The 27,256-nt window shown below is 42.4% G+C and overlaps 1 protein-coding gene across 1 annotated transcript; it reads left to right on the top strand.

Moving 5' to 3' along the window:
- Positions 1-227: 227 nt before the first annotated feature.
- On the top strand, positions 228-22,892 carry LOC124387027 (butyrophilin subfamily 1 member A1-like). Its single transcript, XM_046851121.1, has 9 exons — positions 228-344; positions 414-470; positions 15,724-16,074; positions 16,618-16,896; positions 17,141-17,242; positions 17,906-17,932; positions 20,442-20,468; positions 21,533-21,562; positions 21,884-22,892. Exons 2-9 carry the CDS (start codon positions 416-418, stop codon positions 22,420-22,422), a joined length of 1,410 nt encoding a protein of 469 aa, XP_046707077.1. The 5' UTR covers positions 228-344; positions 414-415; the 3' UTR covers positions 22,423-22,892.
- Positions 22,893-27,256: the final 4,364 nt, after the last annotated feature.

The following is a 27,256-nucleotide window of genomic DNA, read 5'->3' as shown; positions in this document are numbered from 1 at the left end:
GATGGCAGGGCAATGTTTCATCACTCACTAACTCTCGGCAAAAATTAGAATAAAAGAATAGAATTTTGTGAATCCCCTACACTCAGGATGCTTATTATATTTGTTTAACTTCGACTAAACTGCATTATCAAGAAATGTAAATCAGACTGAGTACAGAGCAGCCCATCCCCTTCCTACAGCTACAGGCTGCAGTGACGATGCACTGCGACAGTAACGAGAGACTCGAGGAAGGATTGTTTAGTTTCACATGTGCTGTAACGGGGCTTTAAAACGAAAGCAAGACGAACAAAGCAAACAGATTTCTTTCGCGTCTTTTTACTGGGCAAATATACACCTTTAAGCGGGTGAGTAGTTTGTGGGCTAGTTTACACAAATAAGGTGTTGAATTGTGGTGTAATAATACTGTTTTTCAGAGATGCTTTTGTGTGTGACTCTGCCGATTCTCTTCAACGTTATGGAATCTAAAGCAGGTATGAGGTATCTCTCTCTCTCTCTCTCTCTCTCTCTCTCTCTCTCTCACACACACACACACACACACACACACGTGTTTGTATGTGGGTAAGATCTCTTTTCTCAAAACCAAGGATATAATTTATAAGGGACATAATTTTATGAACGGTAATATTATTCACACTTTAATGTTACTTTGGAACTTTTGTCCTCAGAAATATTTCTAAAGGTTTTATTGTTGGCCATTCACCATTTGTGAAGTTTGTGAACTACCAATCATATGTTTGGTTCCTAAGACCAGTATAAATTTAGACATTGAAACTAGAGCAGAGCGCACAAACACACAGAGAGAGACTACTGTATATCACCCCTCAGCTTAAGCTCATGTTATATGATCTAGCCCAGGAGGGTCAAACTGAGGCAGCGGGCCAAATCTGGTGTAATTATATTTGGCCCGTGAGATCATATCAAATGTGTATTAGAGCTGGCCCGCCAGTATATAGTGTATACACCGCTAATAGTACAAATCCCAGAATGCTTTGTTAGTGCGTTGGCACGTCAGTCAAGACCGCTGAAAAACTGCATACTCATCGCTGAATTTACTCCATGATTTACCGACTTTGAAGCCCAGAAATGCAGATTTGAACTACTCAGTAATCCGTTTGTGGTTGACATGGAAAACGCACCAACCAACTTCCAAATGGAGCTGATTGAACTCCAGTGTAGAGACACACTCAAGTCAAAATACGACTGTGTGTGTGCTGCACAGTTTCCATGTTTCCTCCCCGACACACTGCACCAGCTCCGTACCCAAGCTGCTCAAATCCTCTCTATGATCGGCAGCACATATCTATGTGAGCAACTGTTCTTTTTCATGAAGATGTACAAAACACCACTCAGGAGTCTCACTGATGAACACCTTCACTCAATCCTGAGGATTTCCTCAGCTCCAAGCCTAACCCCAGACATTGATGCACTTGCATTTAAGAAGAGATGCAGGTATCTGAGTTCAACCAATGTGCATCAGAGTAACTCAGAGTGTAGTAAACTGAGCTTTAATGAATGTTGTCTTTTTGCACTTTTTCTACTTCCTCTGAACATGACCAAACCCCCCCAATTATGCCTTTGTTATCTTGTCTCAAAAATGTGCTACATGCACAGTCCATCTAATAAACTAATTTATAATCCTGTCCATTATCATCACTGCCAATGAAAGCATCTTCACTTCTGCTACATCCAGCTCCACCTTCTGTTTTTTAGTAAATGTCCACCCTGCCTGCACTCTTTTCTTTACTTCTTTAACACACTCTCCATTACTTTGCAATGTTGACCCCAGGCATTTAAACTTATTCACTTTCCCGACCTCTAATATTTACATTTGCAGCATTTAGCAGACACCATTGTCCAGAGCAATGTACAAAAGTGCTTTAAATCTCTATCAATGAATAAATCTACACTGGTATGCTAGGTTACTTCAGAGTTAAAGTTTACAACTGTCACGGATAGACCAGGCGTCAAATCCCCGGGAGTAAAACAGTATGTCTTTTTTGTTCAAACATGCAAACACACGAGAGTTTGTGATGTGACTGGAACAGCTGGAACACTTAACTGCGGGCTTCCTGGGGCACATGATGGCCCATGGTAGAGAGCGTTCGGTGGGGAATCTGGCAGTTTGCACCTAGACGTAGAGACTGACGTGTCGCAGAAAGCCGCTGCACTCGGCAGCTTCGCCAGAAGTGCCATTGGGCTGTAGGAGGCAAGCGGTGCAGCTGCACTAGTTTGCACTGGAACCGTTGCGAATGCCTCCTGGAGAGCGGTGGCGAGGTCCTTGATTGGATCCGAGATATGAGCCGGTTGGGGATCCATCGGGGTGAGTTTTTAAGGTCCGATCTTCTGTTACGGATAGACCAGGCATCAGAATTCGGGAGTAAAACAGAATGTCTTTATTTAGTTTGAACATGCAAACACACGAGAGTTTGAGATGTGACTGGAGCAGATGGAACACTTAACTGCGGGCTTCCTGCGAAGCATAGCCAGAAGCATGGAAGCACATCTAATCTATAGTAGTAACCTGTAGATCGGACCCTGAGTGAGGGGGAATAGGGACCTTATAAAGTGGACTGGTAAATGGAGGACAGGTATCGGTGATTAGACAGGTTTAGGTGATTAGTAGGATGGAGAAGCTGAAAGTGAAGAGTGTGAGCATTGGTGGCGTGACTGGTGGTTCCCTGACAACTCTGTTAAGAGTTTTTATTTTTTAACAAAGCAAGCTTGGAAAGTGATAGTTTAAGTGTTTCAGGAAGAGTTAGGTTTTCACCCAATGTTTGAAGACATACTCCTATGCCAGGGACTCTGCTGTTTGGACATCTAGGGGAAGTTCATTCCACCACTTTGGTCCCTTTTTGGCCTTGCAGGCAAGCATTAGTGTTTTTTTTTAATCGGATACATGCAGCTAGTGGAAGCCAGAGGAGGGAGTACAGCAGTGGGTTGGTGTGGGAGAACTTGTACAGGTTGAACACAGGTCGCACAGCTGCATTTTGGATCATTTGCAGTGTACAAATATCATTCAGAGGTAGACCTGTCAGGATCTTCTGGGCATACGGTGCGCACATCTGGGTCGGCGGCCATCTTGCAGTTTTTCCTGCGCCACCCGGTATATAAGGACATCTAGACTTTAGCTCAGGGTCAGATTATCTCACCCATTTCCTAGTCCCTGAGAATACTCTTGCCACACTGCCTGCTCTGAATTCTGTTCTTGTTCCTTTACCTGTATCTGTACCTGTACCTGTTCCTGTACCCGTTTCTTGACCCTGACCCTGATCGTGACCCTGACCCCTGTTCTGTTTTACCTTTCTTGTTCTGTTTTGGACTCTGAACTGGTTTTGGTTTTTGTGTTTTTGCTCTGCCTGTGTTTGCTGAATTTTGACTGTTTTTTTTGTTCTTTATAAATCATTAATAAATTTTATAATCAATGCAAGATTTGATTGGGAGCCAGTGTAGACTGATTAAAACAGGGGTAATCTGGTCATACTGTATATTTTAAGATCTGGTATAGACGCTTGCTGCTGCATTCTGAATTAACTGAAGTTTATTTATGCACTTCCTAGAATATCCAGACAATAAAGCATAACAGTAGTCTAATCTAAATCTGACTAAAGCATGAACTAGTTTTTTTGCATCCTAAAATGACATTATATTTCTTATTTTTAAGGTGAAAAAAGCCTAAAAAAGGGAAGAACTGGATTAGATGTTGGTGTCACGCGAGGAAACTGGAGGCGAAAGCCGAAGTGAAAGCAAACGAAAGTTTATTTGAAACACAAGGCAAATCCAGATACACTCGCTGAAAAAAGGGTATAATATCCGTGGGCGCAGAAGCAGCGCGGTCCACGGTGCATGAGAACAAACACAGGGCAGTCGGTGTAATGAATCCCGTGCGCTGAAGAAGCACGGTGCTGAACAGTCCAACGGAAAGCGTGTGACGGGCAGCAAAACCATGAAACAATAACTGACAGAGTGTGTGTGTAGGTGAGGGGCTTATATGGGTTAGGTGATGAATGAAATAAACGAGGTTCAGGTGTGTGTCCTTAGTATGCTGGGGATGAGCTACGAGTGGGCGCGGCCTGCACAGGAGAAGGAACAGGTAGCTCCCTGACACCACCCCCTCCCCCAGGGGCGGCACCGGACGCCCGGACTCTGCGGCGAGGGCGACCCCTAGCCCGGGGCGCCGGGCGGCGCGGGTGAGCCGCGTGGAACTCCGCCAGCAACGCTGGGTCCAGCACGCCCCGCCGGGCCACCCAAGACCGCTCCTCCGGGCCGTAGCCCTCCCAATCCACGAGGTACTCGAGGTGACCCCTGCGCCGCCTGGAATCCAAGACTTCCCGCACAGCATACACGTCCGGCTGCGCCACGACCTCCGGCTGGACGGACGTCGCGGGGTCACCTGGAGGACGAGAGGAAGGCGAGACACATGGTTTCAGCAGGGACACATGGAAGGTGGGATGAATGCGGTACCCGGGTGGCAGCTCCAGCCGGTAGGATACGTCTCCGATCTGCCTGGAAACCCTGAAGGGCCCGATGTACCGGGGGCTCAGCTTACGGCACGGCAGCTTCAGCCTCAGGTCCCGTGTTGACAACCATACCAGATCCCCGGGGCGGAAACGAGGAGCCTCCAGACGCCTGGCGTCAGCGTGCCTGCGAGTATTGCGAAGGGCCCGACGCAGCTGGGTGTGCGCCGACTCCCAGACCCGGTTACTCTCCCGGAACCAGGCGTCCACCGAGGGTACGTCGCTGGGCTCGTCCGACCACGGGAACAGGGGTGGCTGGAACCCCAGCACGCACTGGAAAGGGTGAGACCTGTGGAATCCTGCCGAGCGAGTTCTGGGCGTATTCGGCCCAGGGCAGGAAACGAGCCCAGTCCTCCTGGTCCTGGCTGCAGTAAGTCCTCAGGTACCTGCTCAGCTCCTGGATCTTCCGCTCCGCCTGGCCGTTCGACTGCGGGTGGTAACCAGACGTTAGGTTCACCGAAACCCCCAGGAGCTGGAAGAAGGCCTTCCACACCCGAGACGTGAACTGGGGCCCACGATCTGAGACTATCTCCTCCGGGAGACCAAAATTCCTGAAACGTGGGTGAACAGGGCCTCGGCTGTTTCGAGGCGGTGGGCAGGCCCTTGAGGGGAACAAACGGCAGGCTTTGGAGAAGCGGTCCACCGCTACCAGGACGCACGTGTGTCCCCCTGACCGTGGCAGGTCGGTCACGAAGTCGATCCCCAGGTGGGACCAGGGGCGCTGCGGGACGGGGAGTGGCACCAGCTTGCCTACGGGTAGGTGCCGTGGCACTTTTGACATGGCGCAGGTGGCACACCCCTGGACGAACCGGTGATCTCCTCTGCCATCCCGGCCACCAGTAACGCTGCCTGACGAGCTGAACTGTCCTCCTCTCCCCTGGGTGACCCGTGCCGGGCCCCTCGTGTACCGACTGCATGAGCCCTCGTCGGCAGGAGGTGGGGACAAAGACACGTCCCTCAGGACACCCCTCGGGGGCCGGTTCCTGGAGAGAAGCTGAGCGGATCTCACTGTCCACGTCCCAGACGATGGGCCCCACGACGAGTGTGGGAGGAAGGATGGGGTCCGGATCGCTGGGTTCCTCGGCCCGAACACCCGGGAGGCGTCGGCCTTACCATTAAGCGCCCCGGCTCGGTAGGTGACGTGGAACCGGAACCGAGTGAAGAAGAGGGCCCAGCGGGCCTGCCTGGGGTTGAGCCTCCGGCCTCCGTAGGTACTGGAGGTTCTTGTGGTCTGTGATAACAGTGAATGGGTGCTCGCGCCTCCAGCCAGTGCCTCCATTCGCCAGAGCCATCTTTATTGCCAACAGCTCACGGTTGCCGATGTCGTAGTTCTGTTCAGCCGCTGAGAGCTTATGCGAGAAGTAAGCGCGGGGATGGAGCTGTGGCGGGTTGCCTGATAGCTGGAGAGAGCCGCCCCACGCCGGTGGAGGAGGCGCCGACTTGACCACAAACGGTCTCCGGGATCTGGATGACGTAACACAGGGGCGAGGCAGAAACGCTGGCGGAGCTCGCCGAAAGCCTCCTGAGCCTCTGGGGTCCATCTCAGGGTCCGTGCTTTACCCCTGAGGAGGGTCGTGAGGGGTGCCGTGATCTGGCTGTAACCCTGGATGAACCGACGATAGAAGTTAGCAAAGCCCAGGAACCGTTGGAGCTCTTTGATTGACTCAGGAACGGGCCAGTTCCTTACAGCCTTCACCTTGCCTTCATCCATCTGTATTCCCGTGCACTAATCACGAGCCCAGGAACTGTATCTCGTCCAGGTGGAACTCGCACTTGGAGAGGTTCAGATAGAGCTGGTGGGAACGGTGCCCCTAGTACGTCAAGCACGTGATGATGGTGCTCCTCCAGGTTACGTGAGTAGATCAGGATGTCATCGATGTAGACCATGACACACTTCTGGAGGAAGGGCCGAGCACCTCGTTCATGAACCCCTGGAACACTGCCGGAGCGATCGAGAGGCCGACGGCATGACCCAGTACTCGTAGTGCCCTGAGGGTGTAATGAAGGCGGTCTTCCATTCGTCTCCTCTTCTGATGCGTACTAGGTTGTATGCGCCCGGAGGTCGAGTTTGGAGAATACCCTAGCCTCCCTTAGGTCCTCCAGAGCTGACGGTACGAGAGGGAGGGATAAGGGAGAGGAGCGATCTGGGCGTTTAGCTGCCGGTAGTCGATGCATGGACGAAGACCCCCGTCCTTCTTTCCCACAAAGAAAAAGCTTGAGGCTGCCGGTGAGGTGGATTGGGTGATGAACCCCTGCTGGAGCGCCTGTTGGACGTACTCCTCCATAGCTCGATGTTCAGGAGCGGATAGGATAGACACGGCCCTTGGGCAGCTTAGCCCCAGGAAGCAGGTCGATGCAGCAATCCCCAGGCCGGTGAGGGGAAGGCAGTGGCTGCTTTGGCACAAAACACATCCTTGAATGCCTGGTATTCCACAGGAATCGCCGCCTGGGTCTTTGTGGTGGCTTCTTCCACCCTGGTGGCACCGACCACGACCTTATGGACCCGTGTGGGTAGCTGGAGAGGCAGTTTTCCGGCAGTGTGCACTCCACTCTAGAATGTCGACGGGTCCCAGGAACACCGTGGGGCGTGTTGTTGTAACCAGGGCCGTCCCAAGATCACACTGACTGTAGAGTCGTCGAGTACCATGAACCGGATGTCCTCCCGATGGAACAGCCCCACCTGGAGGGTGACAACTGGCGCACAGTACTTCACCCAGCCCCTTCCCAGTGGGCGGCCCTGGATGGTCTGGACGGCTAAGTCCTGGGAGCCCTCTCTCGGGGAGCCAAGGCGGTCGAGGCAGGCTTGGGAGATGAAGTTACCTGCTGATCCAGAGTCCACCAAAGCACATACGGAGACAGATAGGCTTGGGGTTAGAAGCATTACCGTGAGCTTAGACAAAGGAGAGATGTCTGCAGGGAACTCAACAGTACTCACCGCCGTGCGAACGGGACGTCTGGTGCATCTGGCGATGGAATGACCCGGTCACCGCAGTACAGGCACTTTCCGTGGCCAATCGGCTGTTTCTCTCTCCTGGACAGCCTTTGTGAGCCCAGCTGCATTGGTTCGGATCGGAAGCCGGGTGGTTGCAGGATGGGTCCCTGAGGGATGGTGTATCGGTGGGCATGCCGCGAGCCGCTGTGAAAGGCCGATGGACTTTCCTATGAACTCCTCCAGCCCCATCCTGTCGTCATAGATCGCCATTGCCTGTTTAATTTCTGGTGAGAGTCCCACTCGATATATGCTCAGAAGCGCTGACTCGTTCCAACCACTAGATGCCGCCAGTGTGCGGAAGCGCAGGCTGTAAGCCGTGATGTCATCACTCCCCTGTCGCAAACTGAGCAGCTGGTCGGCGGTGGTTAGGACCCCGGAGGCGGCGCTGAAAACTTCCAGGAAGTGCGCGGTAAACAAAGCGTAGGTGTTTAATACTGGGCTCTCCGAGTCCCACAGTGATTGTGCCCAAGCTAGCGCTCTCCCGGAAAGTAGAGAAATAAAGAACGCTACCTTGGACCGTTCGGATGGGAACCGCTGCGGTTGCATCTCTATGTAGAGGTTCACCTGGAGCAGGAAGCGCGGCACTCCGGCCTTCTCCAGCGTCCCGGGGCGCCATGGGACTGCCGGTAACCGCAGGGGGGGTTGTTCGAGCCGCGGCTGTTGGAAAGGCGGCTTGCAGCGGCGGCGAGATCCCGAACTGGTCGGCGGAGCTGCTCCCGGAGGAGCCGCTGGGTCCGTATCCATCTACAGGTAAGAGCCGGAAAACAGCTCCTTACTGTTCTTCGTAGGTCAGTTATTCTGTCACGCGAGGAAACTGGAGGCGAAAGCCGAAGTGAAAGCAAACGAAAGTTTATTTGAAACACAAGGCAAATCCAGATACACTCGCTGAAAAAAGGGTATAATATCCGGTGGGGCGCAGAAGCAGCGCGGTCCACGGTGCATGAGAACAAACACAGGGCAGTCGGTGTAATGAATCCCGGTGCGCTCAGGGAAGAAGCACGGTGCTGAACAGTCCAACGGAAAGCGTGTGACGGGCAGCAAAACCATGAAACAATAACTGACAGAGTGTGTGTGTAGGTGAGGGGCTTATATGGGTTAGGTGATGAATGAAATAAACGAGGTTCAGGTGTGTGTCCTTAGTATGCTGGGGATGAGCTACGAGTGGGCGCGGCCTGCACAGGAGAAGGAACAGGTAGCTCCCTGACAGTTGGGACCACTACCACTGATTTCCACTGCACAGTATGTTGTATATTACTGTATATACAGTTGTGTTCAAAATTATTCAACCCCCAATGCTGTAAATGGTTTTAGGGAATTTAGTGTACATTTGTAATTGTATTCAGAATGAAATCCTACAAGGACTTCTTAAAGAACCATATGCAACTAAAATGACATCAATTAGTTTTGTAATACAGTAGTAAATGTTTCTTTTGTGAATTATTCATTGACATAATTATTCAACCCCTTAAAGACTACCACTCTGAAGAACAGAGGTTCAATAAAGTGTTTTCAATCAGGTATTGAAAACACCTGTGGATATCAGGGAGCAGCAATAAAGCCTAATAAGCACCAATTAGGCAGCTTTAAAATGACTGTGATACTCAGCTCCTTCTAGACATTTACTGGTGTGGTTACAAACATGGTGAGGTCAAGAGAATGGTCCAGGAAGACAAGAGAACAGGTGATTACTTTTCACAGGAAGGGCAATGCCTATAAGAAGATTGCAAAGATGTTAAACATACCAAGAGACACCATAGGAAGCATCATTCGCAAATTCAAGGCAAAGGGCACTGTTGAAACGCTACCTGGTCGTGGCAGAAAGAAGATGCTGACTTCGACTGCTGTGTGCTACCTGAAGCGTAGAGTGGAGAAAAGTCCCCGTGTGACTGCTGAGGAACTGAGAAAAGATTTGTCAGATGTGGGTACTGAAGTTTCTGCTCAGACAATACGGCGCACCCTGCGTAATGAAGGCCTCCATGCCAGAACTCCCAGGCGCACCCCCTTGCTGTCCCCAAAGAATAAGAAGAGTCGACTGCAGTATGCCAAAAGTCATGTGGACAAACCACAGAAGTTTTGGGATAGTGTTCTGTGGACTGATGAAACAAAATTAGAACTGTTTGGGCCCATGGATCAACGCTATGTTTGGAGGAGGAAGAACAAGGCCTATGAAGAAAAGAACACCTTGCCTACTGTGAAGCATGGCGGGGGGTCAATCATGCTTTGGGGCTGTTTTGCTTCTGCAGGTACTGGGAAGCTTCAGCGTGTGCAAGGTACCATGAATTCTCTTCAGTACCAGGAGATATTGGATGACAATGTGATGCAGTCCGTCACAAACCTGAGGCTTGGAATACGTTGGACCTTTCAACAGGAAATTATCCCAAGCATACCTCCAAGTCCACTAGAGCATGGTTGCAGATTAAAGGCTGGAACATTTTGAAGTGGCCATCGCAGTCACCAGACTTAAATCCGATTGAGAACCTCTGGTGGGACTTAAAGAAAGCAGTTGCAGTGCGCAAGCCTAAGAATGTGACTGAACTGGAGGCTTTTGCCCATGATGAATGGGCGAAGATACCCGTAGATCGCTGCAAGACACTTGTGTCAAGCTATGCTTCACGTTTAAAAGCTGTTATAACTGTAAAAGGATGTTGTACTAAGTACTAAGATTGAATGTCACTTGGGGGTTGAACAAAACTGATAATGGTGTGAGCTCAGAAAAGACATTTGTGGTTATTTCATTATAAATGTTATGTTATATTTGTCTGACCTACACGTGCCTCTTTGATTTAATTGTAAGCAGGATGACTGAATGATCATAATCAATGTCAAACCGACCAAAACAATCAATTTCAGTGGGGGTTGAATAATTTTGAACACAACTGTATATAGGGAGAACAGCAGTGGGGAGAGGACACATCCCAGAGGAGTGCCAGTGCTGACTGTCCGAATACCAGAGCTAATACCTCCCAGTCTCACCTGTTGTTTCCTGCCTGTCAGGAAGCTGGTGATCCACTGACAGATGGCAGGGGGTATAGTAAGCTTTAGGAGTTTGGAGTGGAGAATTCCTGAATTTATTGTATTGAAAGCCGAAATAAAGTCGACAAACAGAATCCTGGCATATGTTCCTGGGCAGTCAAAGTGTTGCAGAATGTAGTGCAGTCCCATGTTGACTGTGTGATCCACTGATCTGTTTGCTTGGTAGTCAAACTGAAGGGGATCAAGCAGCTGTTCTGTCACCTTCATTAGGTGGGCCAATACCAGCTGTTTAAAGGTCTTCGTGACAACAGATGTCAGAGTGACAGGCCTGTACTCATTCGGTCCAGTAATGGAGGGTTTCTTGGGGACCGGGCTGATTGGGGAGAGTTTTAAGCAGGAGGGGACCTCACACAGCTTCTGTGTATCTGTTGAAGATATAGGTGAAGATAGGAGCCAGTTGGTCAGCACATGCTTTGAGACAGGATGGGAAGACACCGCCTGGACCAGGAGCTTTCCCTGTCTTCTATCTCTGAAAATGCTGATTCATCCTCTTCAAAAAATGTGAGCGCAACTTGAGCTGGAAGGAGTTGTTAAAACACCTTGTGTGTCCAAACTTTTGGTCTGTACTGTATATATACAGTACAGACCAAAAGTTTATATATATTATATATATAGTACAGACCAAAAGTTTGGACACACCTGCTCATTCAAAGAGTTCTCTTAATTTTTATGACTATGAAAATTGTAGAGTCACACTGAAGGCATCAAAACTATGAATTAACACGTGGAATTATATACATATATATTATATATATATTACTATACTATTACTATACATTAAACTATACATTACAAATAGCATTGATTATGGGTCTTAGTCTTTAAAATTAGCAGTTATCATACCCCTAATTAAAAAAATCTGACATTGACCTCTGTCAGCATTCCAACTATAGGGAAATATCAAACCTCTACTATATTTCCAAGATCCTAGAAACGGTTTTTGCACAGCAGTTATGCTCACACCCACTTAGAAATAACAATTATGAAATATATCAGTCAGGATATAGACCTAATTATAGCATAGAGACAGTGCTGGTTAAAGTGGTAAATGAACTGCTGTTGGCCTCTGATCAGGGTGGTGTCTCCCTGCTTGTGCTGATTTATCTTAGAGCAGCATCTGACACCGTTTCTAATAATATCCTTGTTGCTAGACTAGAAAATGTTGTTGGAATAAAGAGAACAGCTCTCTCCTTGCTTAGATCTTATTTGATTGATCATTATTAGTTTGTTGTTGTAAATGGTGAGTTCTATACAGTCACTAAGGTGATGTTTGGTGTTTTGCAAGTATCTGTCTTAGGGTACTGATTTTTTCTTTATATGTGAAATTATTAATAAACAAGGTATTAGCTTCAATTCATGATGTAACGTCTGGCACAGGTCATTTAGATTTCATGTCCCAGGCATTCCTTTTAACCCTTGACATCTGCTATTCAATTAAAGGATGAGCACCATGGCTTACACACTTAAAAGTTGTATACCACAGTGCCATACCCCCACCCCGGAATACACGAAGCAGGACAAACCCTGACCTCTCCAGTTGACTTCAAAGCAGCATTCAACTGCCAGTCTCTATACCTTACACAGAACATACACACACACACACATACACACACATACACCACCCTGAAAGCCCTGAAAGACTTCACAGGGACCCTCAAACCATAAAAAAATTCACTCTCAAAACTTGACCCCAGTACGTCTGTTTGTGACACACACATATACAGACACACACACCAAAAGGGAGCATTCTTTTATTAATTAAATAATAAATAGAATGGGCTACTTCACATGAGACAAACATACATCTTGTATGTATCTTCTTCTGCAAATAAACTGAGAGTTTAACTCTACCTCAAAAATAGTTATACTCTAAAAGGTTTAGTAATGTACCTCTGTTTTAATGATGTCTCTTCTTTTGATGTCAAAGTTGGTGTAAAATTATCTTCTCTTTATTTTTATTTTCCTAAGAAGGGTGCATTGTATACACCAGAATATAATGTTGTATTAACATAAGTTATACATTAAATACTGGTCCTGGTACATTGTACCTCTGTTTTAATGCTGTCCTTGCTTTCCATGTTTAATAACAAAATGATCACAAGGAAAGAAACAAAGGAAGTTTCTCCCTCCAAATTTCAGGCCGTAGCATTGGCCATTTCCCCAAAGATAGGTGTGGTTCAGGACCTTTAAAACATCTTGAATCCAAATAATCATCAGTGAAGTCAAGCAAGCTCGCTCACTCGGCTCGATCGGAAAGGCTTGGATGCCCGAGGGCCCGGAGAGTTGGACGCTTAGAACAGCCCCGCAGCGACTCTTAGAGACGAGATCTCAAATCCTTTTTGAGATTTTCCAGCAAGCTTTACCTTTAAGAACAACACCTGCTCTGATCTTCAGGAGAACCTGGAAAAACATCTGACTCCCTCCTAACCGACTCTTCAAAGATTCCATTGTCTACCGCATCCGGACTCTTGTGCAAACAAGCCAATGCAAATAACCTTTTTACCAACCAATTTAGATGCGTGTTTAAGTTTGAGCCTCTTAATTTTAAGGTAAATTTGAATTATTTTGATGAGTTCTCATTCAGGATGTGATTCGTTTTGAAGTTTAAGCTTGCATTTCCTTTCTTTCCCTTCTCTTCCTCCTTTTTCGTAATTTTAACTTTTGTTTATTTTGTTTATATTTTTATTTCTTTTGTATGTTTGTGTAGTTAGTTTTATGTTGTGTTTGTCTCATTCATTAAACACCGTATTTTTCATAAGTGATTGTCTCTGAAGGCTGCTCACATTTCAAGGTTCCTGCAATATTCGATCTGAACTACATGCTCTATTGATTGTACGGTATAAAGTAAAGGGTGCTTGCATCTTTCTTGGCCAGGGAGATACCCCTTTTATAGAATTAATAAAATATTATACTGTCTGTTTGGTGAGGAAAAGACCAAAAAATTATAATGTTAATTCTATTACAGTCAATTTAACAACTTAATTTAAATATTTAGGAGTACTTATAACTCCTTATAATTACTCATAGATATTTCCTTTTTTTTTTTGGCGAGCTAAATTCGCTACATGACAATACACATTTGTGCTTTTCAGCAAACCCAGATGAGAGAGATCAGCCTAACAATGTTGTAGAATGTGTAATGGGCATTAGACAGTGGATGCTTGTTAACTTCCTTTGGCTAAATTCAGATAAGAAAAATTACTTTTAAGAGGATTAAAATAGAAATAAACTTTCCAATTATGTAGCATAACTGTCTCAGTGTGTACAGCAGTCAAAGATATTGTCATTATTGACTATAGTCTTTCCTTTGAGGCTTATGTGAATAAAATTACCAGTATAGTCTTCTTTTACCTTAGAAATATTGCCAAATTTTAAAATATGTCATTACAGGATGCAGAAAAAACTAGTTCATGCTTTTGTTACATCTAGATTAAACTACTGCCCTATATCTAACCTGTCATTTCTGTCTAAGTTGATGCAGAAGCTTGTTTTCGCCCAGCTTCAGTCTCACCTTCAACTGCACGGCAAGGGTGATACATTTCAGTCTGGTTTCAAGTCGAAACATAGCACTGAATCAGCGTTATTGAGGGTCCATAATGACATTTTAAGAGCCTTGGATGGTAAAAGCTCTGCGGTTTTGGTGTTACTGGACCTTACCGCTGCATTTGACACCGTGGATCATGCCATCCTCATCTCTCGTCTTCAACATGTTGTTGGCCTGCAGGGTGCAGTACTGAATTGGTTCTCATCATACCTCACTAACAGAACTTTTTTAGTAATGCTTAATGATTATTCTTCCTTGGTTGCTCCTCTGTCATCTGGTGTGCCTCAAGGATCTATTCTTGGTCCTATTCTGTTCTCACTCTATATTCTGCCACTTGGTCAACTCATTTTCAATCACAACGTTCAATTTCATTTTTTATGCTGACGACCTCCAAATCTATCTTCCTGTGATCCAGAGTAATCGTTTTGCATTGGACCCTCTCCATAATTGTCTTCAGAATATTAAACAGTGGCTTTCCCAGAACTTCCAAAATGCGCCATCTAAGATTATCTACAAGCGCGTCGCTCTGTTCCGAGGTTCCCGTGGCTCCATCACAGAGTCACAAGTCCATGCCTTGCCGTCACAGAGTCACCAAGAGCGCGCCTCGCTGCCACAGAGTCTCCACGAGCGCACCTCGCCACCGCAGAGACTCCGCGAGCGTTCCGCGCTGCCGCAAAGTCTCCACGAGCGCTCCGCACCGCCGCAGAGTCTCCACGAGTGCTCTGCGCCGCCCCAGTCTCCACGAGCGCTCCGCGCCGCTGCAGAGTCTCCACGAGTGCGACTCGCAGCCACAGAGTTTTCCTGAGTGTGCTGCACCACCACAGAGTTCCCCCCAGCACGCCACACCGCCACAGAGTATCCCCGAGCGCCCCGCACCGCAAAAGTGTTCCACAGAGGGTGCCGCTCCGCTCCAGAGTTCCGCCGAGGGTGCCGCTCTGCTCCAGTGTTCCGCAGAGGGTGCTGCTCCACTCCAGTGTTCCGCCAAAGGTTGCCGCTCCAACAGGCTCTGTCTCCGAGGATTACTGTTTTCTTTTGGATAGTTCTTTCCCTGTGGATTACTCGTTTGTGTTGGAGTTTAATTTAGTTTACGGATATTGCTTTCCGTTGGATGTTTCTTTCCTTTGAATATTATTCGTCCCGAGCGGATACTTTTGGTTTGTGAATCTTTATGACTTGTGTATGTGTTTTGGTGAAATAAAGCATGATTGAGCTACTTCCGCTTCCGCATCGTCAGCCTGACAGCAGTGATGGGACTGTAATGAATACCATTTGTTGCAACCCAGATGAGGGATAAAATTTCAATTATAAGGTACAAAATTTTAGGTACCAAACTCATAAATTATTTTATACAAATGTATAACCTTTTGTTAAAAGTGCTAAACAAATAAAAATACATTGAAGTCTAACCCATCCTTTCTATGAGCTCAAGTAGGTGTGTGTTTGTTTGTTTGTTTGTGTATATTAAGACAGCCTTATTCATTTTCTAATTGTGTTTATCATTAGTTCAGGTAGCAAACAAATTAAGAGAGCTAAAGAAAGTAAAACCACATCTGAAAATAAGCTGTACAGGTCAAAATGCAGTCTGACTTTTTGTAAGTAGAAAAATAATAATATTCAGCGTATGTTTTCTGAAAACACAGAGCTATTACAGGTGGTTGGTTCCGAAGCTCCTCTTGTTGCTGTAGCTGGTGAAGACTTGGTTCTGCCTTGTTTTATCAAAGCCAAAACCAGTGCTGTGGACATGACAGTGGAGTGGTATAAACTAGACAAAGAAAGCTCTTTGGTGCATCTCTATAAGGATCATGACGACGCTAATGAAAATCAGGCTCAGACGTACAGAGGAAGAACTTCAGTTTTTAAAGAGGAGCTACAGAAGGGCAACACTTCACTCAAACTCTCAGTTCTCAGAGTCTCTGATGAAGGAGATTACAGGTGTCTTGTTGAGAATAAATCCATGTCCAGTGAGACCACTGTTCATGTCATTGTTGAGGGTAAGATCTATTTTCATTTTAAAGAATTTACTCAATGAAAATGAGGTTATATAAAGGTTCAGCAGCAGTAGTCCCATTTTTTTCTTTTACACCACACAAGCAGTTTGGAAACAGACAGCGAATCAATTAAAATAATTCTGTTTCAATGGTAAAATATTTTTTGGGCTATAATAATTAACATGCTAATAAAAAATTTCCATTATATTTTAATGTTGTTTTAAAATATTCAATTACAAAATTGTTTGTAATTATTTTGAATAATCCGTGTTTACATTTTTATTATTATTATTATTCAAATCAAGACAATATTATGGAATTATTCAGTTATATGTAATTTTTTCATTTTATTTATTTAAAAAATGTTTTAACTGAGAAGCCATATTTAGAATATAATATATCCTGGGATATTTCTGGCACACAACATTTGACAGACATAGAGGCACAACTTGTTTAACCTAAAAATCAGTCTCAGTTATTCTGAGATGAATATCTTTATATACTTTCATCTGAATTAAAACAATATATTTTGTTTAATGACTGCAGTTCAGGGAAGCCAGCCAGTGATTACAATGGAGAGTTATGATAACTCGGGAGGGATTAATCTAGTGTGTGAGTCCAGAGGCTGGAAACCTGAACCTGAGGTTCTGTGGCTGGACAGAGAAGGAGACACTCTGCCTGCTGAAGACACACAGATACACAGAGATGCTGAGGGATTCAGTGTGAAACGCCGCATCACTGTTTATGATTATAGCAACTCCAACAGATTCTACTGCAGACTTATGCAAAAACATCACATGATGGAGACAACGGTTGTTATTAATAGTAAGTATATTTCATTTAAATTTTAGTATATAGTTTATACATTTAGACTATAACACTGTAATCTAACACTGTATTCTACTGTAATCATTACAGACCTATTACTACAATTTTTATTGTACGTGCTATCACAGTGCTCTCTATAAAAATCTTTGATTGTATTGATTAGTTCTTTCACAAGTTTTCTTTTTATATATGTATATAAAACTTGTACATTTGTAAATATGTATATGTCGTTTCATTTTAGGTCCATTCTTTTCTTCTGGGAAGTGGATTGTGGGCATTTTAGTTTCATCATGTCTTATTGCTGCTGGATTGATATTAATCTCAGTTGTACTTTGCAACAAAGGTAATTATTTTCAAAAATATTTGTTATATCTCTAGCTTAAATTATATTTGATTTTATACTATAGCTTTAGCTACCAATAATGTCCTAGAGATCACTCTGTCAGTGGTCTGTAGGACCCAACTTGGCACAGTTCTCTGTAAACAGTATCTAAAAGAATTTAAAGATAAAAGTAATCAATGTTATTGAACTTTGTGTGTACAAATAGCAAACACTCTGCAGAATTAAAGCAGCCTTTTGTACTCAATTCACTCTGGAATAAAGTGACCATGATTTAACTTCCGAAGTTTATATAAAATCATGGAGAATAAAGAATTAGTGTCTAATGCAATGATCTCCAACCTTTTTTGCGCCACGGACCGGATTAATGTCAGACAATATTTTCACGGTGTTGTTGTCCACCACGCCTTAAAGCTGTGGCGGATAAATAAATACAACAAAATAAAAGGATACGACTGGCATAAAAACTGGTATTTTCTAAATATAATAATAAACATGAAATCCACTGTGTTGTTTTTTGTTTATTTTGCTAGCTTGCGAGTTTCAATTTAGTGGTAATGTATTATGTGTTAGCGGCCGGAGCAGCTTCTTTAAAATGCTTAATCTAGTTATCACTCCATACATATTTGTATCTATTTAAAACTAATTTATCTCTTTTATCATTAGATATTCATCGGGTGAAACAAAATGCAGGTAAGAATTAAATCATAATGCATCACTGTAATCAAATTTAATTACAAATCTAACTGGGACATTTTTACCCTGTATTGACATCTTTTACTTTAAAATGGTGAGGAGTCACAGAAATTTGCAGATTTGGGTAGAAATTATAACTAATATTTTAATAGTGAATCTATTTAGACTTTATTTAAGCCAGATAGAAACACAGATACACAGAGACACAGAAACACAGAGAATAGTGGTATCAATATTCAGGAAATCTAAGCTGCACCACACCACCCAGGCACTGCTAAGAAAAGGCCTTTCCAATAAAACCTTCTCAAATATAAACCTAAATCACACCACAGATGAACCACATCTCTATGATGAAGTCTGATTGTCTAAGAGTCGTTTACATCAATTTCCTATGTTTAATATTAACATTTAATATATTCTATTTTCAAAGGAGCAGAGATTGGCAATGGAAAGTAATATTTACACCTTGACACATATTTTATTTTTCAAATATCTGAAAAACTGATATATGAAATAGTATTGCCTTTTAAGCAGATGCTATTAATTTGTGTTTTCACCTTTTTGTTTGTAAAGCTTGGTTCTAATGTGCAATCTAATAAATGTTACCAAATTATAGGAAGCTAAAATCATTTATCTGGATATTTTCATAACGCAAATTAGAAGGAGGCTTCTGTAAGAAAGAAGAGATACAAATACATCAGTTAAAATACTTACAATTATTTGTGAATGACTCATAAATAACCTGTATAATCAAGTTCCACTTTGTGTAGTGTGCAAATATATAACATTAAGAGAGAATTAAATGACTATTGTGCAATTCCAAAACAATCCCAATCCCAAAGGCAGTGATGCGGCTCCTCAGGATACTCTCTCTGGTCCCTTTGTAAAATGTTGTGTGTATGTGTGGTGGGAGCTGTGCCTTCTTCAGCTTTCTCAGAAAGTAGAGATGCTGCTGGGCTTTTTTTGGATTGTATGCAAACTGCAGTGGGTCCAGTAATGGGGCAGCAGGTTCTTGATGTGCTCCATGACGAGCCTCTTGAAGAACTTCATGAAGAAATGAGTAAGTGCGAAGGAACGGTGGTCGCTGAAGCAAGACACAGGTGAATTTCATCAGCACAGCCACAATAGTAGTGACCCTGAAGCATGTTGGAACAACATCACTGCTGTGAGCGATGTTGGTAAGAACATCCGCCAGTTTGGCAGCACATCTTCTGAGCACTGTGCACATGTTAACTTTGTGTACCAGCGGTGCACGAGTGGAGGGCGGAGCCGGACGGAAACACCTGCAGTTGACGAGACAGTGCTCGCTGTTTCAGTCCAGCTACGCCAATAAAGAGGAGAGAGACACCAACCCCCGGGAGAGAGCCACCAACAGAGAAATGAGCGAAAGGGTTGCTGGTGAAAGATGTGCCCGCCGGCAAGTGAACGTGGGTGGATGCTAAGAATGCCGAAGAAGTGCATGCCGATCTGCGAGTGACTGCCAGCGAACATTAAGATGGGAGGGTGGGAGTGTGTGTGAGCCTTGGCATGAGTACTCTAAAGGAAAGCACCAGGATGAAAACGAAAGTGAATAAAGAGAGCTCTGTTTGGTGAACATTTTGCCTGTCTCTCTTTCTTCCAGCATGGAACCAGTGTGTGTTTCACTTTGCTTACAGCTTTCCTCATATCAGCTGTGGGGAGACAAAGCACCAGGTTATTCGGAAGGAGAGGTGGTCTTTCAACCAGTCCTGTCGTTCTGTGCTTAAAATTGAGTGTAGAAGCTGTTCAGAGCATCTGGGAGGGAGCAATCACTATCGCAGGCTGGTGATGATGTCCTGTAGTTTGTGATGCTTGGATGCCCTGCCACATGTGTCGTGTGTCACCGCTGTCCTTGAAGTGTTTTTGTATACTCTGGGCATCTGCAAGCTTTGTCTCTCTGATGGCCAAGGACAGTTAGGCCCTCACTGATCTTTGGGCCTCTATGTTGCCTGCCCTGAAAGCAGAGACTTCAGGAGGGCACACATCTTTCCAGTTATCCACAGTTACTGATTGGGGTGTAAGATTATTTTCTTGAGTGCAGTGACATCAATGAACTTGCTGATGTAGCTGGTCACTGATGTGTACTCCTAAACGTCTGTGATTCTGTCATTAGTTGCAGTCTCCCAAAATATGTCCCAGTCAGTGTATTTTGCATTATGAGGAGCAGATATATGGCTTCAGAACCAGTCTTGAATGCCAGATGTGTGGTCTGTATGCATAACAGAAATGTGGTCTGAGTGGGTGGAAGTGTCCAGAACTCTGTCATTTAGCAATGTCTCAGTGAAAACAAAGACACAGCAGACTCTATACACACGCCATGTGGTCGATTTAAATCAAATTTTGGTTTGTCCACAGAATCATTTATTAGTTACATTTGTTGATGCATGGTGCCAGACAGAGTAGCAACCCTTTAGAGTTTCAGATTTCACCAACAGTGTTACTTGTTAATTAGTATATAATATAAACCTTTTATATTTTCTGTTTTCAGATCAGCAGAGGCAGAGGGAGAAACATGGTAATTACACTTGATCTTGTTTATTTTATTACTCAGTTAAACTCTCCTTCTAAGTACTTATGACTGAGACATACATTTAGCATAGCATGTAACCAGCAGATCAGGACCTGGACCAGTTCAGGACCAGTTTCCTTCTTACTGCTAGCACTAAAATAAAATAACATTTATTTGTCACATACAAACATACACATTCATACAGAGTACAACATGTAGTAAAATGCTTTTTACAGCTATAACAGGTAAATAGAAATTGAATATAAAATAAAAAAAATTAATCTAATGTATTAAACATAATTTATTTATATATATATATATATATATATATATATATATATATATATATATATATATATATATATATATATATATATACACACACACACACACACACACACACACACACACACACACACAGTATCTCACAAAAGTGAATTCACCCCTCACATTTCAGTAACTATTTTAGTAGATCTCAAGGGACAATACAATATAAATGAAACTTAGATATGTTTTAGAGTAGTCAATGTGCTTCTATAGCAGTACAGATTCACTGTCCACTGGAAATAACTCAACATACCATTATTGTCTAAATAGCTGTCAAAAGTGAGTCCACCCTAAGTAAAAACAGCTGTATGTTGTGTAATCATGCAAAGTCACATGTCCTATTCGTCAAGTTCATGTTTTTGTCTGCTTGCCAGGACCATACAAATTTGTGTATCCTGTATTAGAGCAGTTAAGAGTTGATGCTTTGATTCCAATTCTCTCATCCTGACCACTGGATATCCAACATGGCCTCATGGCAAAGAACACTAATGATTTGTGAATTAGAAATATTGTTCTCCACAAACAGGCCTAGGCTATAAGAAGATCGGTAACACTCTGAAACTGGGTAACATTACAGTGGCCAGGGTCATACTGAGTAAAAAATATACAAATACAAAAATTACAGTAATTACACACACTTTTACACATACACATACATACCACACTCACAAACCCATAAACGTGTTGTTAGTAAAATTGATTATCAACTTATCATTTTTGTTTTAATGTTATTTTTTTTCAAGAGTTCATGAAGAGGAGAAAGAAGTTTGCAGGTAAATACAATTGGACCTTTTTATCTTTATAGTAGTTCAGCCAGAGTCTCTATTGTCTTTATTATTGTGTGTGTGTGTGTGTGTGTGTGTGTGTGTGTGTGTGTGTGTGTGTGTGTGTGTGTGTGTGTGGATGAATGTGTGTGTGCAAAATTGTGTGGAATAAGTGTCATTTTTTTTACATAAAAGATGCAGCACACACACATTTTATACAATTAAGTATACACATACACCACAATCAAACACATGTACATACAATGCATCTCTGAATAAGTAATTGGTTTTGTTTAAAAAAATTAAAATTAAAAAAATTCTTTTTCTCAGAGGTTGTGATTATGGATCCTGATACAGCTAATGCTAAACTCATCCTGTCTGACGATGGAAAACAGGTGATACTTGAAGACACACAACAGAATGTTCCTGATTCACCCCTCAGATTTGATTATCCCTCTGTTCTGGGCAAGCAGAGTTTCAGATCAGGGAGATTTTATTATGAGGTGCAAGTAGGAAATAAAACTGAATGGACATTGGGAGTTGTGAAAGAGAACATTGATAGAAAAAATTGGCGTGATCGGAATCCAGAAAGTGGATTCTGGACAATAACACTAAGGAATGTAATTGGATATAGGGCTAATGCTGATCCCCCTGTCTGCCTCACACTGAGAGAGAAGTTGGAAAAGGTGGGGGTGTTTGTGGATTATGAGGAGGGTCTGGTCTGTTTTTATAATGTGAACTTCAAATCTCATATTTACTCTTTTACTGAACAGACTTTCACTGAGAAACTCTATCCATACTTCAGTCCTAGGTTCAATGAAGGAGGTCAGAATAAAGAGCCAATGATCATCACTGATGTTACTGAATAAATATACAGTTTACATTCTAGTGTTGTAATGTGCTTTATATCCTATTTTAGCAGATTAAAGCCATTACAAGATTTCTCGAATTTATAGAAGGACAAATATTAGTCCAGTTACTATACTGTATTATTTACTTTGTATGCTGTTTATCTGATTTTCCCAGAAATTCAGTGACACTTGCATCTTGGTATGGGCAACATAAAAGCTATTTCACCGAAATTGCTTTAATTCTTATTGAGCATTAAGAACATATTCCTTACCACAAAAAATCACATTGCATCGCATTGTAACTCAATCAAAAATATTACTAGTGCATGTAAGCAAAGGTGTGTCTTGCCAAAGACCCTACACAATATGGAGGATATTTTTTATGAATGTATTTATTGTTTTATCAAATGTTTTCTGACCATATTAACTTTTTAAAGCATGAAAATGCTCATAAGGGAAGTAATTAATTAAATGTCTCTGAATTCTGCATGACCCTCACCATGATAAAGCGTGTTATATGAATAAATGAAATGCCTCATTTACCTGAAGTCCTTTATATTCTTACAACACTCTCATTCTTTTTAACAGCTGAAAGAAAAAATCAGTAACTGAAAAAAAAAATCACGTTCACAAAGCTCTGGAAAGTTTTGGAAGGAAAAAGGAAAAAACCCATTCAGAAATATTTCAGAAAAAGCATCAAAGAAAGGAATCCAGAAAAAAAAAGAAAAAACAGGAAATTTTCTCTTTTGGGGATCAATTTTAATATGAAATATAATTTGTAAATGTTGAAATGTACTGATATTTTAAAACAGAATTATACATTTTATTTAATTATAACTACACACATTTTCACACTGAGTCACTTACAAAGACAGGGCTTTACTATTCATATTGCATTTTTTTGCAAGATTAAGTCAATATCCTTAAAGCAATTAAGACTTTAATTATTTATACTTTATTTATTAGTTACTTATACTTTTATTTATTCGTTTTAGTTTTTCAGTGGTTACACAGTGATTACATACTGTATTTTCTGTTAACACCGCAAAGGAGAAACAGCTGTGAACAAGAGACATATGAACATGAAGAACAATAACGAGACAGGGGTGTCAGCATACCAAACACATACACAAGAGACACATGGCCAAAACAAACACACGTAAGCCAGGATGCACTCTGAGGAGGCATGAGCATCATGGAATTGAATGGATGGCCAAGTCCTGCTTTCAGGGATGCAGGAAGGAGTTGTATATTGGAGATGGTGACTTTATAAGCAGCATATATGTCTTGTGAGATATTTTGTCACACCTGAAAAATAACATAAGTTGAAAATAATTATACCACAGTGCCATCTTATTTTAACTCTGTAGGGAACATGAAAATGGAATTTTCCCTTTCTATGTTTCTCTCTCTCTCTGTCCTTCTATTTCCTTATGAAAAAGCAGAATGAGCACGAGTAAGACTATAAGGGAGAACCGAGCATAAGAGGCTATGTGATAGTTTAGATGGGTCTTGCCTGGCAGCCTCTCTACCATATGTGTTGAGCTAAACAATGGAGACAGCATGTGTAAATAGAGTTTTATAAGACAAGACACAAATTGATTACAATCAGGTCCCTTAGTATAAACACATTATAACTCAATATTGGACAAATCACTCGACGCCAAAGAGGACTTAACAGAGTCCCAACATATTCATTGTAAGATACAGTCACAATGAAGCAATTCTTTGTGTGTTTTGGACACTCATAAATGGTTATTCTCAGACAGCAAACAATGTTCAATTAACCGTCCACAATGCTTTCTTAACTCTGTAGTGCGCAGTCATAACACCACACGCTAAATCACATCATGCACCACACATCTTCACTCTGTTACACATGCTCACATTAAAAAGTTTGATGAAGAATTTGTGCCTCCTAAGCATCTAAGATTTGCCCATCAGTGTGGAAGCACTTCCCTGATGGCAGCGCACTGAACAAGTAGTTACTGGGATGATTGGGGTTCGTGATATTAACAGCCTTGTTTCTGCATTGACTGAAACCAAGGTCAATTGTTATATATAGTAACATATACATATACATATGCCTACCTGATTATATATAAATTACTTCAAATGTTCAGTGACATGTCCAAGAAAAGGTCAAGTGTGTGTGTGTGTGTGTGTGTGTGTGTGTGTGTGTGTGTGTGTGTGTGTGAGAGAGAGAGAGAGAAAGATTAGTTCCTCCAGCTTGTTTGACTTCTTGGTTTGGTTTCCATAACTCTGGAGAAAGTACGAGTTCTGGTAAGATTTAAACCTCAGTGGCAGCCAGGAATGATATTATTTGTTTAGTGCAGCGAGCTTGCAGAATACTGTACAATGCACAAATAAATTTAATTATAATGAAAGCTTTAAAGTGTGACATTTAGCTTGTGAAACATACTTCAGCAGTTACAGTACAGGAATGATGTTTCTGTGTATGTCTTTTCTGGTTGTCATCAGGTTTATGGAGTCTTAAACAGGTATGAAGCTACTTGCTTTTGTAGTTTAGAGGTAATGCTCTTTTGCAGGGGTCACCAACGTGGTGCCCACGGGGACCAGGTCGCCCGTGGGCATTTTCTAAAAATAGCTGTTTCCTAAATTGTTAAATAATTGTTGATAATTATTGTGAGAAATCATTAACATAATCAGCGTCTTCACATAGATCGATCAGGGGTGTCAAATCCGATCCGATGTACAATTACATCTGGCCCGCGAGATGATTTTACATAGATCTTTTATTATTGTTATTAATGGCCCGGCCTTATGAAGCGCTGATAACACAAACTACAGATCCCATAATGCAGCGCTTCAGCTGCCTTACCGAATGCTTGGCTACCTGCTTGCGTCAATCAAGTAAAGCTTCTGTTGATGTGTTTAACCCTATTGTAAAGTTATTGTGAAGCCCCTCACAATGGAGAAGAGAAAAGTGTATTCAAAACCGATGGAATTCTGAGTATATGTTTACTGACACTGCAGGTAAACCTGTGTATCTTATTTGTGGAGCGAATCTGGCTGTTATTAAGGAATTGAACTACGAGACAAAACATCAGGAGAAGCTGAAAAAGCTGAATGCAGAGCAGAAGATACAGAAAGTAGAAGAGTTAAAGAAGGCATGGGGGTGGTAGCATCATGCTTTGGGGGTGTTTTTCTGCACATGGGACAGGGCGACTGCACTGTATTAAGGAGAGGATGACCGGGGCCATGTATTGCGAGATTTTGGGGAACAACCTCCTTTCCTCAATTAGAGCATTGAAGATGGGTCGAGGCTGGGTCTTCCAACATGACAATGACCCGAAGTACACAGCCAGAATAACCAAGGAGTGGCTCTGTAAGAAGCATATCAAGGTTCTGGTGTGGCCTAGCCAGTCTCCAAATCTTAACCCAATAGAGAATCTTTGGAGGGAGCTCAAACTCCACGTTTCTCAGCGACAGGCCAGAAACCTGACTGATCTAGAGAAGATCTGTTTGGAGGAGTGGGCCAAAATCCTTCCTGCAGTGTGTGAAAAACCTGGTAAAAACCTGGTGAAAAACTACAGGAAACGTTTGCCCTCTGTAATTGCAAACAATAGCTACTGTACCAAATATTAACATTGACTTTCTTAGGTGTTCAAATACTCCATGATTTCTAAGTGGGAGAACTTGCAAAATAGCAGGGTGTTCAAATACTTATTTTCCTCACTGTATATCCTATATATATATATATATATATATATATATATATATATATATATATATATATATATATATATATATATATATATATATAAAGTTCATACAATTTGTAATAAATAATTATAAATTGATTTAGTCTTGGTTTCCTCAATAATGTTTGTTGCTATTTACATATCAGTACAACAAGCTGGAAAGAACCCCTGGCTGACAGACTTACAAGAGTTTCCTGCAGCCCAAGACATGGTATTTATACAGAATTGTCCAGAGATTGTTGAAGAGCATGTGCTTGAGTGTTTAAAACCGGCAGTCACCTTATCAATCGTGCCCTTTCATTTATTTATAATTTTTATTATAAAAGAAAAATAAGGTATAATATTTAAATTAACCTGAATCAACACCACAATTTCAAAAATTCTTGAAAAGAATTTGTAGAGCTGTAAATTAAAATGTAAATTTGCCATCTTTGCTGACAAATAAAGTTTATAAAGCAGGGTTAAAAAATTTACTTCTGTCAGTCAGTAAAGGTCAGGAGTTATACATTAGATTCACTTTTAAATCTATTTATACAGTCTCCATGAATAAATCTCAACTGGTGTTGACTGACAGGGAAATAAAAATGTAAATGCGTTATTGTGATAATAGATTTATTATGATAAAATAGATTTATTATGTTTTCAATGTTGTTGAAATTAGTTTAATGTTTTAATTGACAACTAATTTGTTCTATAGACATAACGTCCTCCATTTGTTTATTTTTTTTTTTATTAAGTACTCATGTAGTGGAGTATGCCACCGCCTTGTGGGGGATATTTATCACTTAACTTTAATTGACAACTAATTTGTTCTATAGACAACGTCCTCCATTTGTTTATTTTTTTTTATTAAGTGCTCATGTAGTGGAGTATGCCACCGCCTTGTGGGGGATATTTATCACTTAACTAAGGAAGACTGAGTGAACAATGAGATCCTAGTCCCCCCACCCAGATCTAACAGGACAGGTAAGATGCCCCCACTCCTCAGTATAAGTTAGACAAAATTAGTGCAAACAGTTTCGACTTAAATAAACTTACATTTATTTAAACTAAATGGAGTTCAAGCTCAGCCAAAAGAAAAATAAAATAAAAAATAAAATAAAAAAATAAAAGTTAAATTAACAAAT

The sequence above is a fragment of the Silurus meridionalis genome, chromosome 6, assembly GCF_014805685.1.
Source record: "Silurus meridionalis isolate SWU-2019-XX chromosome 6, ASM1480568v1, whole genome shotgun sequence".
NCBI lineage: Eukaryota > Metazoa > Chordata > Actinopteri > Siluriformes > Siluridae > Silurus > Silurus meridionalis.
Note: the sequence above shows the minus strand (reverse complement) of the source record. Positions and strands in the feature narration are given on the sequence as shown.

What these genes read in the sequence shown, in the direction of transcription:
- LOC124387027 (XM_046851121.1), top strand. Translation starts at nt 416, where the DNA reads ATGCTTTTGTGTGTGACTCTGCCGATTCTCTTCAACGTTATGGAATCT. An exon ending in CGTTATGGAATCTAAAGCAG is followed by an intron (nt 471 to 15,723) that starts GTATGAGGTATC and finishes CTGAAAACACAG; the next exon opens with AGCTATTACAGGTGGTTGGT. An exon ending in GACAACGGTTGTTATTAATA is followed by an intron (nt 16,897 to 17,140) that starts GTAAGTATATTT and finishes GTTTCATTTTAG; the next exon opens with GTCCATTCTTTTCTTCTGGG.